The 16,930-nt window shown below is 37.3% G+C and overlaps 2 protein-coding genes and 1 long non-coding RNA gene across 12 annotated transcripts in view; 2 read left to right on the top strand and 1 right to left on the bottom strand.

The window, feature by feature from the left end:
* LOC127964884 (NACHT, LRR and PYD domains-containing protein 12-like) overlaps positions 1–16,930 on the top strand; it is a 1,383,583-nt gene that overhangs the window by 754,265 nt on the left and 612,388 nt on the right. The gene's annotated exons all lie outside the window — the stretch shown is intronic.
* LOC127964976 (uncharacterized) overlaps positions 1–16,930 on the bottom strand; it is a 385,149-nt gene that overhangs the window by 116,200 nt on the left and 252,019 nt on the right. The window lies entirely within an intron of this gene.
* LOC127964903 (protein NLRC3-like) overlaps positions 1–16,930 on the top strand; it is a 163,062-nt gene that overhangs the window by 143,263 nt on the left and 2,869 nt on the right. For 4 of the 10 annotated variants that reach the window (XM_052565398.1, XM_052565405.1, XM_052565396.1 and 1 more), the window contains exons 2-4: positions 9,415–9,540; positions 12,226–12,359; positions 13,013–13,126. In XM_052565398.1, the coding sequence (XP_052421358.1) occupies positions 12,247–12,359; positions 13,013–13,126 (227 nt within the window). In that variant the 5' untranslated portion in view covers positions 9,415–9,540; positions 12,226–12,246. The remainder of the gene's footprint in view (positions 1–9,414; positions 9,541–12,225; positions 12,360–13,012; positions 13,127–16,930) is intronic. The other 6 variants (XM_052565401.1, XM_052565400.1, XM_052565402.1 and 3 more) reach the window with 2 other exon arrangements.

The following is a 16,930-nucleotide window of genomic DNA, read 5'->3' as shown; positions in this document are numbered from 1 at the left end:
TTTGTATGTATGTGTTTATTTGTATTAAAATATATGTCATCTCGAGAAGAGGGACTTCCACTTGATATCATCATGAGAAATGTGTGTCCTGCTGTATATTGATTAAAATACTCATCAAAACTATTATTTTGAAATTAGCTTGACATATTGAGTGTCACCAAGAAATATTTTACTTTTTTAAAATTATATATATATATAAATGTATATAAATGTATTGCCAAGGTATGAAAACATATGTAAAAGTACCTATTCAAATAAAATGAGAATCAAAGCACAATATCAATTCGAAATGAAATACAGAATATAGACTTAAGGTTCATCAAAATAAATGAAAACGCTGGCACAGGTTTATCAACTGAAGAGCTTTGGAGTTCTTTGAAGATGAAATAGCTTAGATATATTTCTGGATTACTGTTTCAAAAGAAATGAATAATAGAGGTTGACTGATTGATCAGTTTTGGTGATTAATCAGCATTGATAGTCGATCACTAACTATCGGCTATCGGCTAAAATCCATGCTGATAATCAAGAGTGTAAAGGCCTAAATCTATGATGCACATAGACACCAATCACAGATTGATAAGGTGAGTTTATATGTTGTTGTTACACATAATATATTAATGATCCATTGACGATTTAAACAATGTTCTTACTACATTTCTGTGTCTTGGCCGCAGGAGAACCCTTGCTGTCTGTGGAAGGTCTGAGAGATCATAGATTACATAAAAACTTTGTCATAAATTTTGTTCTCGAAGGGATTGTGTTCCTTTAAAGGGAAACTTGAGCCATTAATGAAAATTAATCATAATTTACTCACCCTCATGTCATTCCAAATCTTTTTCATTTCTTAATGAATCCAGAAAAAATGATCAGAGATTCCAAGAAAATATTCAGCAGCACAACCATTTCAACACTGATATTAAGAGAATCAGATTAGTATATTAGAATGATTGCTGAAGATCATGTGACACTGAAGACTGGAGGAATGACTAGAGAGAATTCAGCTTTTCCTGCATTTGTTTGTGAGGTTTCTTGTCCTGTGTGTTCTGCCATGTGTTCAGAAGACTTTATTGAAGCACATGCAAGTACCTGTGGGGAAAGGTTATTATTTTTATTTTATGCTTTGTGTTTTCATGAAATTATTGGTGTAACCTACTGTCCTTACCATTAGTTGTTTGTATGTGGTAGTCATTTTTATTTAGCTAAACTGAATTTCTTTCAGAGCTGACGATCGACCAAACCAAGATTTCATCATAACGGGACAAAAGCAAGACAAGCACAAGAGATGCAATGTGTTTGTTCTCAGATGAATCACCATTGCATCAATTATGCAGTTTTATCAAATGTAGTCATCATCTTCTTTACTAACTTCAGTGCATTTGTTTATTAGTACTGGAAACTTTCTTTTTTCACAGAAATGATGGCCGGAATTGAGGAAAGATTATTTGAGGGAGGGAGCACTGGGAAAAATCTGAAGTATTCAATTACAGACTTTCAGAACGACAATTTCAGGAAGGTTTATTAGCATTACAGCTGGGTAAAATAATATTGATGTCTCAATTTTAATCGAACCAATCTCATCTTTACAAACTGATTGGTAAATCCCAAGGATGGATCGTCTCTTTACAGCTGATGAATGAACATAACATTATAGCACATCTCTCATCCATTAAACCACAACAGGCTTTGTGCTTCGTTACTTTTGATAAGAAACAAAGTCTCAGATTTCGAATCCATCTTATCTTGAAATGTCACCAATAAATCTGACTGTGGTGCTCTCTATCTAATGCAGTGACGATCACGCAGTGTGTCTCAGGTCAAGTGAAGCGACAGCATGCAGCACACTTGAAAGATCACGTCTTCCTCTGTTTTTAACACCAGTTACGGGCTACAGCGCCAAATAAACATGAATGAATGCCAAAGGGTCTGGAAACAGATACAGGACAATTTACTGACATGAATCCTGTCACATGTAATCGCTCAATCAGTGCTTCAGCCGTACTTCAGAGACGTCACAAACAGCTCGTCAACAAGATGTCATGTTTCTCATCAAATCCATATTCAGGGACCATCAACTTGGTATTCAGCTACAAAATTACTTCTGGAGAGGAGCATTTTGATAAATACATACACCATATTACATTCATTGTAATGTTTAATCAATTTTGTTGTTGTACTTTAGGATAGTTGGTGAAATAATGGCAGTGAGCATTACTCAGGATGGACCTTTTTCATGGAGTGGATTTACAATTTCATTTCTTCCGGGAGATTAATAAAGATGAGCTGACAGAACAGATGCAGACCTGCTAGATCTGACTGACAAGGTTTTCTAATTCAACTCAATTCAGATGTGTATATACATCTGTGTAGTGTATGTGTGTGTTGCTCCTGGTTTTTATTTCTTTAGATTGAGACTGCAGACACTACAGCCTTGCTTGAGCTTTCTGAAAGAATCGTAGCATGTGGTACACAGGATCCTAACATGTGATGAAAGGAAGACATTGTCAGGTGTAGTATCTGTGATTCTGTCCATCTGACTCTCCTCCTTTCTCTTCAATCCACACATCAGGGTTAGATGTTTTTGGGACATTATACTCATTCCTAGACTCTCATCTTCGATGTCCTGAAGGTATAGTGGTTAAATAGTTAGGAATCCACTTATTACATGAACAGCAGTGTGATGACAGAATAACAAAGACGAGATGTCCGTACTGCAGAACACCACTTTACATGTCCCTAAACCGACCTGTCTCTACCCCTGGATCTAGATCCATCTCCTCCAACTTTAAATATGTCTTAACCGAGCGTCTCTGCTCGCTGGATCTTGTGTGTTCTGCAGTGAGGGCTACTGACTAAGACAGCATTACCATTCCTCGTATCTCTCAGATCGCTCATTATTTGTGTGCATCACTCCAATCTGCCACAGCTGCTCGGGACTTCGATTGTCCTCTGAGGAGAGTGAATGATGATTCCAGGCTTCTGAACATGTGTCCAAGTCTGCCTGAAGTCTTGGGAGAAAAGTGTAGTGCACACTGAAAAGCTCCTCAATCACTGATCTGTCGAGCAATCCTTCTGCCTCCAGCGAGTGCAGCGTGTCTGAGGACTTGTTGGTGACCGTGATTCTGACATCACGCCAGAGACGCTCAATCCTGTTAGAAACAATACAGATTGAAATAAAAAAAAGGTCGAAAAGCAAAGCAGTGAAAAATATTTTACTTATAATTATTATTAAATAATTGGTTACTTACGTGACATTGAAAAGCTACCTACAGATTTCTGAAGTTTCATTGAACTTCTTTTTACAAACAAATAAGGAATTTATTACAGTTAATGTGTATGGAGGCCCAGCAAAGGTTGTATTTCCTTCCCCAGCTGAGGAAGTTTAACCTGCCACAGGAGCTGCTGAAACAGTTCTACTCAGCTGTCATTGAGTCTGTACTGTGTACTTCAATAACTGTCTGGTTTGGTTCAGCAACAAAATCAGACATCAGAAGACTACAGAGAACTGTTCGGACTGCTGAAAGGATTATTGGTGCTCCCCTGCCCACCCTTCAAGAACTGTATACATCCAGAGTGAGGAAAAGGGCTCAGAAAATCACTCTGGATCCCTCACATCCAAGTCACCCCATCTTTGAACTTTTGCTATCTGGCCAGCGCCTCAGAGCTGCAAATACCAGAACAGCAAGGCACAAGAACAGTTTCTTCCCCCAGGCAATCTACCTCATGAACAGTTAAATGTTCCCTACTTTTGCTTATAAACGTGCAATATCCTTATATTTATTTGTTAACCCTCCATCCTAGAACATTCCTGCATCTCACTCAATCCTATTCCATTATCATTTATAGCACAATTGTTTATACACTTATTTATTTGCCAATTTGTAAATCTCTATTTTTATTTTTTTTTTTTTTGTCCGTGTGTTGTTGTCTCTGTGTACTGGAAGCTTATGTCACTAAACAAATTCCTTGTATGCGTAAGCATACTTGGCAATAAAGATCTTTCTGATTCTGATTCTGGAGGGTTTATTGGGTCAGATTATAAACTAAAAGTGTAAAACTAAAAGTCTTAAACCAAAACAAAAAATCTAAATTTGAAACTTAAAGTCCAAGTCGAAAATTAATTTGGTATTTAGGATTGGGCATTTGGTATTTAGGGTTTGGCATTTGGTAATTTAGCCATTTAGGATTTAGGAATGGGCATTTGGGCATTTAGGATTGGGCATTTAATCATTTAGCCATTTAGGATTGAGGATTGGGGATTTGGGGATTTAAGATTGGGCATTTGAAGATTGAGGATCGGGCATTTGAGGACTGATCCTCAATCCTCAAAAAGCACTTCTATTTCATTCTGCTTTTGCTCACAGCTTCACACGAGCTGGTGCTTGGGCTCAGTTGTGTTTCTAAAGTCATATCAAGTGACCTAGAGGCTGAAATGTGTTCAGTTGAGATGCTTGTTATTTTATTATAATAGTAATATTCATATTATAAAAGTATATATTCTGTACACTGAGTTTTAGTAGCCTATATATTGACTTAACATAAATACCTCGTGCGTGTGTGTATTTTGTGCACCTACCTGTTATTTTCAATATTAATTTCATATGGAGGTCCATGGTTATTATTATAAGTATTCAGTGTCATAAGTACATCACAAGTCATAAGTTTTCATGAATGTGTCATTTATGAACTGTAATCTACAAATAATGAAACAATTGATTGTCTGTATAATTTGTGTTCTTTTATTAATTTGTAGTGCTTTTTTTTTTTTGGGTGTGTTCTTATGCAAAGCTAGTCCAACTGAACACAACAAACTTTTACTTTTTTATTATTCACACATATTAAATTCATTAAAAGTGAAGTTACAAAAATGACCCTAGATCAGTTAAAAGCATATCAGACACTAACCAGCTTTAAATTCCAGCTGCACAGATGGGAGCGCTGTTACACTGCTTTTCTGTGACATTAGTGAAGTAATTTACTCTATTTACTTTCATGAAGTTTAATGTAATGTAATTCTGAAAAAAAAAAAATGTGGATTTTGGTGTTGTGTTAATGTTATAATTAATGTTATAATACCAAAGACCATATACAAGGAATGAAAACATAGAGATTCACCTTGGAAAAAACTAAAGCAAAGTGTCCATTAAAATGCAGAAGAGAGATGATTAAGATACAGACAAACAGGGAAGAAAATATTACAATAAAAAATATATATTTACTAGACACAATATTTGAAAACACATTGTTATGAATAAAATAAGCACAGATACATTTGAGATATGTAGTTGAAATATATTAAATGTATATTAATTGCAAAAAGCTTTAATTTAGAAAGAATTGAATTGAAAGAAATCATAACTAACATTTTAAAGAGGTGTGTATGAATTAACAGTATTTTTTCATGAGACTCGATCAGTAGAATGTAATTGAGGACGCTTTATGTCACACACTCCAGTGCAGCAGGTGGCGCTAAACACATTTAACGATAGACTGACAGCAGACAGATGAAAGCAGACAAATGGGCGGGGTTTGTATGTTGTTGACACCTGAGGTCTCTTGCGCTTGCGCGGTCTGCATCAACTTTGTGTTGAAATCGAAAGTCTTAATACTTACCGAATTTAACTTAACATTTCGAAGATTTAAAAACGGGCATAAAAATCCCATTACGGTAAGTTCAGTTATAAGCTTTTGATTTCATGTCATATTATTGTACAATGTTTTCGTTTTAACGTTGTTTTCATACTAAACTCGATCTTTAAACCGTTGTAGTGAGTTGTGACGAATGTAAAATCAGATGATCGGAAGTTCATCTTCAGGATTATAATAATATCAAGATCTAGGAATTATTTTAGTTGAGATGAATTCACGGACTCTTTACAAATTTAAATGCAAAGTTGGGCGATCAAGTTGAATGATAAGCAGGATTTTATTTTGTCAGGTGTTACTGTTTAACTGATGTCCGTGTTAAGTTGTGACTTCTTCGTCGTCGTCTGTAAAAGATCGTTTCGTCTAATACAATTAATCTTTCGCACTACATGATCCTGGTGGTGTTATTGTAAAGTGCGTCACTTGTGGACTGAGTGGAATTCATTTAGAAAACGGATCTGGTTTTAGCAGATCTCGTCCAATATCAATATCAATGTCAAACCACATACAGGTGTGTCACACAAACACATCACGTGTTCTCGAGTGCGCGCTCTGCTGGTAGAACCGGTAACGCGCCTTTTATTTTATTGTTGAGAAGACAAGACATGGTCAGTTCTGTGATTTTATTCTGATATCATCACGTTATATTGTAGGTTGTATTTCAGCATCTCCAAAAAAAAAAAGAACAAGTCCTCAGTTCCGCGTTATTTGTCTTATTTCCCAAACAGTGTAGCTGATCAATTCTTAATTGCTGACCTGCTGCTGAATTTTATCTGAAAATAAGCAGAAATGAACCTGGGCATCAGATTATAGAACCAGGGGCGTGTCTAGAGAATTTTCAGTGGGGGGGCCATGCTGGGGCACTGCCTCCAAATGGGGTGGCCACCAGTGACCAAAAATAATAATAAAAAAAGCTAAATTCTACAGTATATTACGTAAATCCTATTGATTTTATTATTTATTAACTTGAATAAAGTTATTTGTAAACAAATGCAGTAATAAAGCACATTTTTTATTAATTTAGTTTTTAGTCATCCCTGTATGTATTAAATTTGATAATAAATAATTTATTTTGTCTTTGAAAGAAACTCCCTATATCTTTACTTCTTCACTGCCTTCCCTGCCTTCAAAAGAAACACTTATGTGTGTCTGTTATTCTCAATCTCAAAAAAAAAAAAAAAAATTGTGAATGAAATGCACAGAATGCATCCACGTATTTTCACGTGTAAATGACTAAGTTAGGCCTGACAATTTAACTGACTGACTGACTCTCATGCATTAACAAGTATTATTATGGAACATTCTGTGCATATTGGTATTTGGTGCAATCTTGCTATGTGGTCACTGTCACAAAATAAACGGATACAAAATATGCAAATCACCATGACTGTTTATTGTTTGATGTTGGCCAGCGTATTTTACTTTTATTGCGTTTTATTAAACGTTGACTGAACATTGGATTGAAATCAACCACGACCAACGAGCAGAGCAGAGCCTGACGGGGTTGATCTGAGAAAACCATACAAACATATTAAAACATACATAAAGGTTACCTACCAGCTCTTTGTTTTATGTTTATGTATATATTAGACCAATTTGTCAAGTCTGCCTAGGAAAAACATTTATTATACCAGCAAACTCAAAATTGGATTAAAAAATAAACTAGGCTATAAATACTTGGATTATTATATTATTATATAGCCTAGTGTTTATTTACTGATAGACAGTCAAAAAGACAAATTAATCAATATTTTATTTATAACAAGGTTTTATTTATGGTCCCACTTTATATTAGGTGGCCTTAACTACTATGTACTTACATCAAAAATAAGTACAATGTACTTATTGTGTTCATATTGTATTGTAAAACACTTTTGCTGCTATTGAGGTGGGATAGGGGTAAGGTTAGGGAGAGGGTTGGAGGTATGGGTAAGTTTAAGGGTGGGTTAAGGTGTAAAGTATGGGTCAACAGTGTAATTATAAATGTAATTACAGAAATTAAATACAGATGTAATTACATGTCTTTTTTTTAAATATAAGTACAATGTAAAAACATGTATGTACACAATAAGTACATTGTACTAAATTATTAATTAAAATGTAAGTACATAGTAGTTAAGGCCACTTAATATAAAGTGGGTCCTTACTTATTCATAAAATAATAACACCACAGATCCAGAAGAAACAGTAACAAAAACAGTGACAAATGTCAGAAATTTCAGAAATAGCGCATGGATCTGTCAAGTGATTAAGGAATGATTTGAAGCTGAAGACTTGTCAGACAAGAGGTGAGTTAATCACAGACTGAAGACCCAGGTAAATAATTAATTAATCTTTTCTGTATCTTAATAGCATTTTAGTTTTGTATTGTTTGTAGTGTGATCAACGTTTGCTTAAGTAACGTTACTAGATGTGTTGGGGAAGTAACACGTAACATTTTAATTACATTTTGCTAAAATAAACGAAATTACACGAAAAAAGATTTGTTCATTTTGCTGAACGCGACTCAAAAGTCAGAGTCAGTATAATGATCCAAACTTCCCATCACTAGTGTCTCTAGGTGCGTTCCATTCGACAGGGTCCCTACGCAGTGTTCACTGCTCCCTAATCCCTGAGCACGGTATATCAACTGAAGTGGACTTCACTGGCAATAACCGCTCATTTGGAACGCCCTGCAAACGTCATCAAAGAAAGTCACAGATGGGGTAGCGCAGATTATGATATAAATATAGAAGACTACATTAATATTTTAATTTTTATTTACAATCACATTTAAAATATGTACACTATACAATAAAAAATCATTGAGTACTATATAATGAAAAACGTATGTTTATTATACACTTTAATTGACAATTGCTGCTATTACTTCACTATTAACAGAATTGAAGCCCTGCTGTCATGCAGATTTGAAAATAAACTTTTATTTGGTTAACTGTATAGCCTATATGTGTTTTTAATAAATGGTCATATAATTGCATAGCGGTCTTGTGCGCCTTCTTCCCGCGCACAGCCGTATAGTAAACACTGAGGTAAATAAAGTAAAATAAAGAAAAATGGCAGAGCCTCGTCTGCTTCTAGTCACTTTTATTATTATACCTTTTTACAATCCGTAATGAATATGAATGAAGTCAGCGAAGACGGCCGTTCTGACTGGTAATGACGTGCTTCGCGCAATGACAGTTGGGGGATAATCGCTCTCCACTTCCTGTGAAGTGATGTATCGATGTTCCCTTATTCCCTGTGCCATGAGCAGTGCCCTTCGAACTGAACATGTTCGCTCCCTTCGGATTGGAATCTCACTTAAGATGGCGGAATACCCTGTGAAGTCCACTTCGCAGTACACTTACAGTCGAACGGAACGCACCTTCTGACGACGCTGCACTTCTTTGAATCGCTAACTTCAGTAGATTCTATAAAATGATTGGCCATAGAATGAACCAATCACAAGACATCTTATGGGGGGGCACCTGGGGTGGCCAATCAAATTTCAGGGGGGGCCAGTGCCCCCCCTGGCCACCACGTAGACCCGCCCCTGTATAGAACAAACGAGTTTTAAATGGAAAGAAAAACTCAAATATGAGAGCTGTTTGACCGACAGATGGAGTATATTTGATATTTCTGATCTCTACAGATTATTGTTTTTAATTATTTTAAATTTTAACCAAAATAAGTTAAAGACTTTTCACTAAGACCCTAAAGAATCATATAAACTTGTGTGAAATGGGCATCTGATGACCTCTTTAAGCTTTCTCCTTTCTCTGGAAGGAACAGACGCATGTTTGCTGACACATGATCACACACTGATCTCCTGAAATATTCAGACTGTGACTGAAGTGTAGAGCTGATGATTTTATCATCTTCCTCATCACAATTCTCTGAATTATTTAAAGTGTAATGGATATTCTGTTATAGAGCTGTAGTCAAGTCCAGCTTTGTCGAGTCCAAGTCAAGTCCAAGTCCAGGACTAGTCGAAACCGAGACACGACCGAGTCGAAAGAGGTTAGAGTCCAAGTCAAGTCCAAGTCCAAAAGTTTCGAGTCCAAGTCAAGTCCGAGTCCAAATGAGAGAAAAAAGGGTCCTCTTCAAGAACACATACTTAACTACTGAAAATGTATGTGATGCGAGAGACAGCATATCTCCTATTCTAAGAAAATAATTTTACATTATTATTTGTAATGATCAAAAAGCATGTGCAAAGTAAAAACTCTGTAGGACAGGGGTCTCCAAACTAGATCCTGGATGGCCAATGTCCTGAAAAGTTTAGCTCCAACTGGCCTTAACACACCTATCTGGAATATTCTAGTGTGTCTAGTAAGAGCTTGATTAGCTGGTTCAAGTGTGTATAATTAGGGTAAAAGCTAACAGGTGCGTTACACAAGATCCCGGGCCCTAGGCTGTCCTGATGGGCCCCCATGCCCCCCACCCATGAAAATATCCAGGTAAATTAAAATATATTTCAGATTCATACTTTTCAAGGGCCCTCTCTTCCTTTGGGGCCCTGGTAATGAGAACTTGTTTTACCCCCAGTCCGACCCTGGGAGCTAAACTATAAAGGACACTGGCCCTCTAGAACAGAGTTTGGAGCTGTAAGGTCAAATTATTTTGATGTACTTTATTTTCATTTTATTTACTTAATAATACGGTTTTTGCTGACGACATGTCTGTGGTCAAAAATTAAAATGACTGATGACTTGGCACAGTGCACACACACATGCAAAGCTTGGGATATGACAAATGTGCGCAGCAAGGCTAGAATGGATACGTTTGGCTCTACTGGGCATGCGCACATAAATACAGTTACATTTTTGTCATACTTTACTAGGGCTTGCATAGACTAGTCGAGCGCTGTCTGAAACAATCGAGTACTCCAGCATGTATTAACTATAATGCATACAAAGTGTTTGCAAGTACGACATGAATTTTAGAATTACAATATTGCGTGGAGCTGTTACTTTATGACTTTATCTATGCTGCATGTAAAAATAAAACGTGTCTAATAATTAGGGCTGTACCTGAAGCCGAATACGGAATGGCTCGGATAATGGCTTAAAAAACGAATGACTGACAAGGAATAATTCTGCCTGAATACTCGCTAAAGCTGACACAGTCTGGTGTTTGCTAGATAACAGGTGAGCCAGGGAATCAGCGCCAGAAGTGAATGAATGTAAACTTTATGAGTGAATGAACGCAAATCAAACACCGCATTGTTGTCGCCTCTCCAAGCGCGCTCACCAATCAAACAGCCGCGCTGCGCGTCTCAGTCTCTCAAAAACCAAATCAGTTCTCTCTCAAGAGTAGACTAATAATCAGCTTAGATACGGATACATTGTGTAGTTGTCCTACACGTTTGCGTCTTTACCTTTTGCTGGTTTGCGCGGCACACACACATCTGTTTAGTGAAGTTCATTAACATTATAGACTCGCTCAAAGTGTTCTGCATAATGAAAATGTGTGCATTGAATGGATTCAGTCGTGTTCAAATGATCACTAAACGTTTGTCATACTCATGACATCTCTTTGCTTGCATGATACATATATTCTTTAGAAATTAATAATTATTTTAGTTTAACACGACAAACTTGTTCAGTGATAACTACGAAAAAAGATAAAAAGTCATAACAGTCTTATCAAGTAACTGTACAATGTTCCGAATGCAGATAGGAAAAATGTTGTGATTGTTACAGATACAAATACTGGCTGTTACATGAAAATTTAAATATGTAATTTCATAATTATAAAGTTTTTAAAATTTACATTTGTAATTGTTGCATAAGGCTATACATTAATATGCGTTTATTGATTAAAAAAACTATTTAATGTGTTTTCATCTACAATAGCATGAACCACGAATATAGCCGAGTAACTCGAGCATTTTTTATTAAAAAAATCGACTAGTAGAAATCAGTAGTCTTGCAACCCCTATACTGTACAACAATAATTAGTATTTCATTATTGTAAAGGGGACGTTTGAGGCGATCTAGGTGTAGACGTAAATAAAACACAATCTAACAGGTAGAAAATTAAATTAGAAACATCTAAACTTTTCAGGTCGCAGTAAGTGCACCACTGGTCATGCACATCCTTTCCTGGAACAATACTGAAAGCTAAGATGGAGAAACAGATGATTATAGCTGTACAAGGATAGCCATTTTTTAAACGAATATATTAGCAGAGCTACTGCAAGGGATGTTTAGCTCTGGAAATCCATTTATTCTTTGCTGAAACTTCTGCGTCTTCACAGAGAGCGGGTCATGGTTGCCCAGCAACAGCAGACGCCACTGGAGCGCGAGCGCAGGCCACAGACTCATTTGGAAATAAGGAGAGCGGCGCGCCTAGCGGTTTCCATAACTTTTCGACATCATGCAAATGTGGTTTTGTTTTTAAGGATACATTTTTTATTTTATTTTTTTGCCGGACTCGGTCGAGACCAACTAGAAGACTTGGCGAGTCCAATGGCCAAGTCCGAGTGCAAATGCAAGACCGGACTCGAGTACTACAGCCCTATTATGTTATATAATAATTGATGAATGAATGGATATATAGTCATGTATGATTAGTGAAGTGTTTGATATACAGGCCTCGTGTCAGTCTGTCATTATGGAGATCAGAGAGAGATCTTCATCTCCAGATCACACCAGAGAGTCTCTGAAGAGCCACAGATCCATGAATCCTCCTGAATCCAGTGATGATCCAGTGACCTCTGACCCCAGGTGAGATATGATCAAGTGACCTCTGACCCCCGGTGAGATATGATCCAGTGACCTCTGACCTCAGGTGAGATATGATCCATTATTAGAGTCGACAGACTGAACAAGAGACTGTTTGTAAGCAGACGTTACGATATGAAGCTCATAGAGGAAATAGTGTATCAGTCCTACAGTTATGGCATATAGTGATATTTAAACCTGAAACATGTTCATAGACTAGACAGTAGTAGCAGTAGTTCTAGTGTTTTATCATGAAGAACAGTTAATAACACACTTACCCAGAAGTGCAGCTCAGAATCAGTATATAGTTGTTTGGCTGCTTTATAATAGTCTTGTAGAGCTTTTCTTTCGTACAGACACTGGGTTTTTCCTCGAGATAAATGTAGTTTGAACTATTTGTTTGGATGCTTGACCCCTGTATGACCGAGAGTGCGGGTCAGAAAACCTCACAGCATTGCTAAGAGTTAGTTTATTAGTGGAAGACAAACTGTCTTCTGCTGGCAAACCATTCACACATGTGGAGAAGGCGTCCGGATCAGATGATCATGATGTAAATGTGTTTTGGCGTCACATCTGACTGATGCTGCAGATTCTCACTTTCTGTCATCATCACTGTTCACAGCAAAAGAGTGTGATATTTCTGTGTGTTTTCTCAGGATCTGCAGTCAGAGATCTTCATCTCCTGATCACAGCTGTGTGTCTCTGAAGAGTGACGCATCCATGGGTTATCCTCCTAACCTCAGTGATGAAGCAGTGACCTCTGACCCCAGGTGAGGATAATCATGTGGTGATGATTGAACTGCTTTATGGGAGTCATACATATTCAGTGTTACCCTAGGTTTACAGCTTTGGGTGGGTGGGGCTGGGTGGATTTGGGGGAGTTGGTTGTGGAAAATTGACACAGACCCAAACACTTAAAGGAGTCGTGGTGTTCATTTGTTTCTTTTAATGGCAGCTGTGAATATATTAACTGAACAATTATTTGATCTGTTCATTAAACTAAACATGTAATTTATCCACAAAGTGTGCAGCTTTTGTCACTGCACTGTAACTTTCTGGGCTTCTGGAAGAACATTTCCAGAGCCTCTTGATATGGAAAGTCAGTAAACGTCTGGTCCATTTATTGAGATTTGCATGCCTGCTGCAAGATTGTCTCCTTGAAACCTATTGCAGATGTTTGTCTTGACCTGCAAATGCATTAACTGTTAAATGTGATAGCTTAACATATCGCTAAAAGCAACAAATCCTATTGTGAAAAGTTTGTATTACACGGTTCATGGTTGAGAAGTCCCTTTCACAGTTTAGCTGGGTCTAAACTTGTCATCCGCTGATGACTGGACTTTTGATGCTTGTCAGGGCCAGGATGTGCAGCACTTTACACTGTTTGACCCCTGATTTCCACTGCACACATCTGTGGTGTGTTACAGCTACCGGAGGTGATCGTGGTCACTCTGGTCAATGTTTGTGTTTACACCAGATGCGCCGCGACACTTTTTAAAAGAGTCCCAGATGAGGCTCTCTGTGACGCTTCGCTAAAGATGGGCGCGCAGTCTATTTTTGATGCACACTGCGTCGAAACCGCAGAGCAAATACAAAATAAAATAAAAAAAATCGTGTACATTTCAAAATAAACACCTTGTGCACAGGGCCCCCCCCCATCAGACATACTTAAGGTGATTTTTCAAATGTAATTTATTAAATTGTCCAACTACTGTATTTTTCGGACTATAAATCGCACCTAAGTATAAGTCGCATCAGTCCAAAAATACGTCATGATGAGGAAAAAAACATATATAAGTCGCACTGGACTATAAGTCGCATTTATTTAAAACCAAGAACCATGAGAAAACATTACCATCTACAGCCGCGAGAGGCCGCTCTATGTTTTCAGTGTAGGCCTGGAACAACGCGTCGAGGTCATCGATGACGCCGACACAAAAAATACGTTGACGCAAAATATGCGCATCGATTCGTCGACCTGTTTTTATTTCTCTAAAAAACGTTTGCAAAACGTTTACCTTATGTGCGCTGAATATACGCGATGGCCGGATCAACATTCTGTCCGATGTTATATAACCAATCCAGGGGTTTTTCTGCATTGATCTTTTTTTTTGGCGGCTGTCAAAGCCTTATTTGATCGGTGAATAGAATGAATGCTGCGCCTGACAGGGCGCGTACGAGAGAGAGCCCCGGCTGCGCGCGCACTCACTGTCTTCAAACAACATGAACGCTTCTTGCTCTCTCTCTCCCATGTGCATATTAATCAAAATCATTAAACACGATAGAAAAAGGGCGAAACACCAAAGTTTCACGCGCGCTCTCACAGTCTTCAAACTACACTTGCTCTCTCTCTCTCTCTCCCTCCCTCGTGCATATTAACCAAAATCATTAGACACGATAGATAAAGGGCGGAACGCCAAAGTTTCACGTGGAGCATTCGGAGATATTTTTTTTTCTTCTCCATGACAGGCTGCTGGCTCCCACTGTTAATTTTTTTTTTTTTTTTGGAAAAGCACTCTCTGTATTAGCTTAAAGCCATCAAGTTTACATTGGTTACTGTATTCTTTCAATTGCTCTAAACAACTATTTTGGGTGACCTTTTTTATTGAATGCTAGTTGTTGTTATTTTCATCTGAAAGAAGAAATTTTTTTCAGTAAGCTAGGCCCTATGTGTTCAGTAAGCTTGTTTCAGTAAGCTATGTGTTTTCAAGGCTTCAAGGTTTTATTGAATGCTATCTCTATACAAGTGCAAAGTAATGCTTTCTTAGTCCGTCTTTTATTTTGTAATTTTAAGAGCAATAAACATATATTGCAACGTTAAGGAATTCATGTTTTTTTCATTCAGATATGTAAATCAACATGTATAAATTGTTAGTAGTCAATTAATGGGGAGATAATCGGAATCGAATCGGTCTGAAAAATTAATCGTTAGATTAATCGATGGATCGAAAAAATAATCGCTAGATTAATCGTTTAAAAAATAATCGTTTATCCCAGCCCTATTTCAGTGTAGTGTACAGGAGCACTGAGCAGCATAGAGCGCCCTCTCGCGGCTCACGGTAATGTTTTAACTTTAACTTTAATGGTAAACAGGGAGAGTGCAGTTGATCGCTTCTGTGTCATTGTCATCCTGAGCTCATTCTTCACTCGTTTTAAAAAAAAAACTTTCAATCCCTGGAACATTTTAAATTGTAGCTAAACGTTTAACGTCCTTGTCTTTCTTTAACTTTCTTTTTGCAAAAGCACTCAATCGATGTCTGTCCATTTTGATTAATTTTCTGTAGCTATTAAAAAATTACACATTTGCGCGTACTTGTTGTGGACCAACTCAACTCAACAGATTGGGGACGGGGGGGGGGGGGGGCTGATAGTGGTCATGTAATCTTTATTTATTTCTAATTTATTATTATTATTATTATTATTGTTGTTAAGTTAGTGTTCATAAAGAGTTATATACGGTCTTTCAAGAATTTCAAGTTAATAATAAAACAATTTACGAAAAATATTTTTAAAGCTTGTGTCATGTGGTGCCCCCCTAGTTGTTGTGAATGGTTGGTGCCCCTGGACACTGGCCCAAGTGCCCTTATGGATAATCTGGCTATGCTTGTGCAGACTCCCAGTCGTATTTCACATTGCTGTATATTCATGCTAGGAGGCCAGACATAGATGACAAGATGTTCATCCTGAAAGTTGAGATGTTCATCTCAAATTATAAAAAAAGGGGGTTGTGGAGTTTTAATTGAAGGAGTTGTAGGTGTGGAATAAACAGAATTAAACTGGACAAAACATTAACATTTAGCCAACTATGTTAGAACACACAAAACCCAAGAAAAACAACATTGGACCCTAGACTGTAGTGTTAGACACAAATCACGCAGTCTCGCGAATCCTACCGCTGTGCTTCTGAAATCAGGAGTCACACATACTCCGTCTGCGGTGCGTATGCGTTGCGTATTTTTTTACGCACCCATGTTAACGGATTCCAGCGTACACACTGCACACGGTTGCGGTCCTTAAGTGCGTTCCAGGAGCAGTGCGTCTGCAGCAGTGCAGCCATCGTTTACGTACTGAGTCTATTTTTGCTGTGCTGCTTGCGCTGAATTAAAGTGAAAACGCATTGTTCGTGGTAAAAAAGAACATGGATTGACACTGAAATGCAGTCATTTCACAATAAATGTCTAATAATTAAAGCCTACTGTGTTTCACACGCAACACATGGGCTTTTGGCTAGGTTTAAAACAAGAAAAAGAGCACCTTTTAGATAAACAATGAAAACAATAATATATGCACTTTTATGGAGGCAGAAAAACAAAGTTCAATAAGACCCCAGTGGGATTGTTTGTGATAAAGATTTAAAAGGCACGAGAGTCGACTGTTTCTGTCAGTGGTGTTTTAATTTTCAGTATTTGCAATATCCTAACAAGAAAAGTTGGTTAATTGTTAATTAAAATGTTTCACCGTTTGATTGAGCAACTTATTATACAAACCTACAAGTCAAATGCATGAATAATGTGTTGTTTATATTTATTGAGTTTAAACTATGTCTATGAAAGATTGTTACTGTACTGTGATAA

Source organism: Carassius gibelio, chromosome B9, assembly GCF_023724105.1.
Source record: "Carassius gibelio isolate Cgi1373 ecotype wild population from Czech Republic chromosome B9, carGib1.2-hapl.c, whole genome shotgun sequence".
In the NCBI taxonomy this organism is placed as follows: Eukaryota; Metazoa; Chordata; class Actinopteri; order Cypriniformes; family Cyprinidae; genus Carassius; species Carassius gibelio.
The sequence above is the reverse complement of the archived record's forward strand: the minus strand, read 5'-3'. Positions and strand labels throughout refer to the sequence as shown.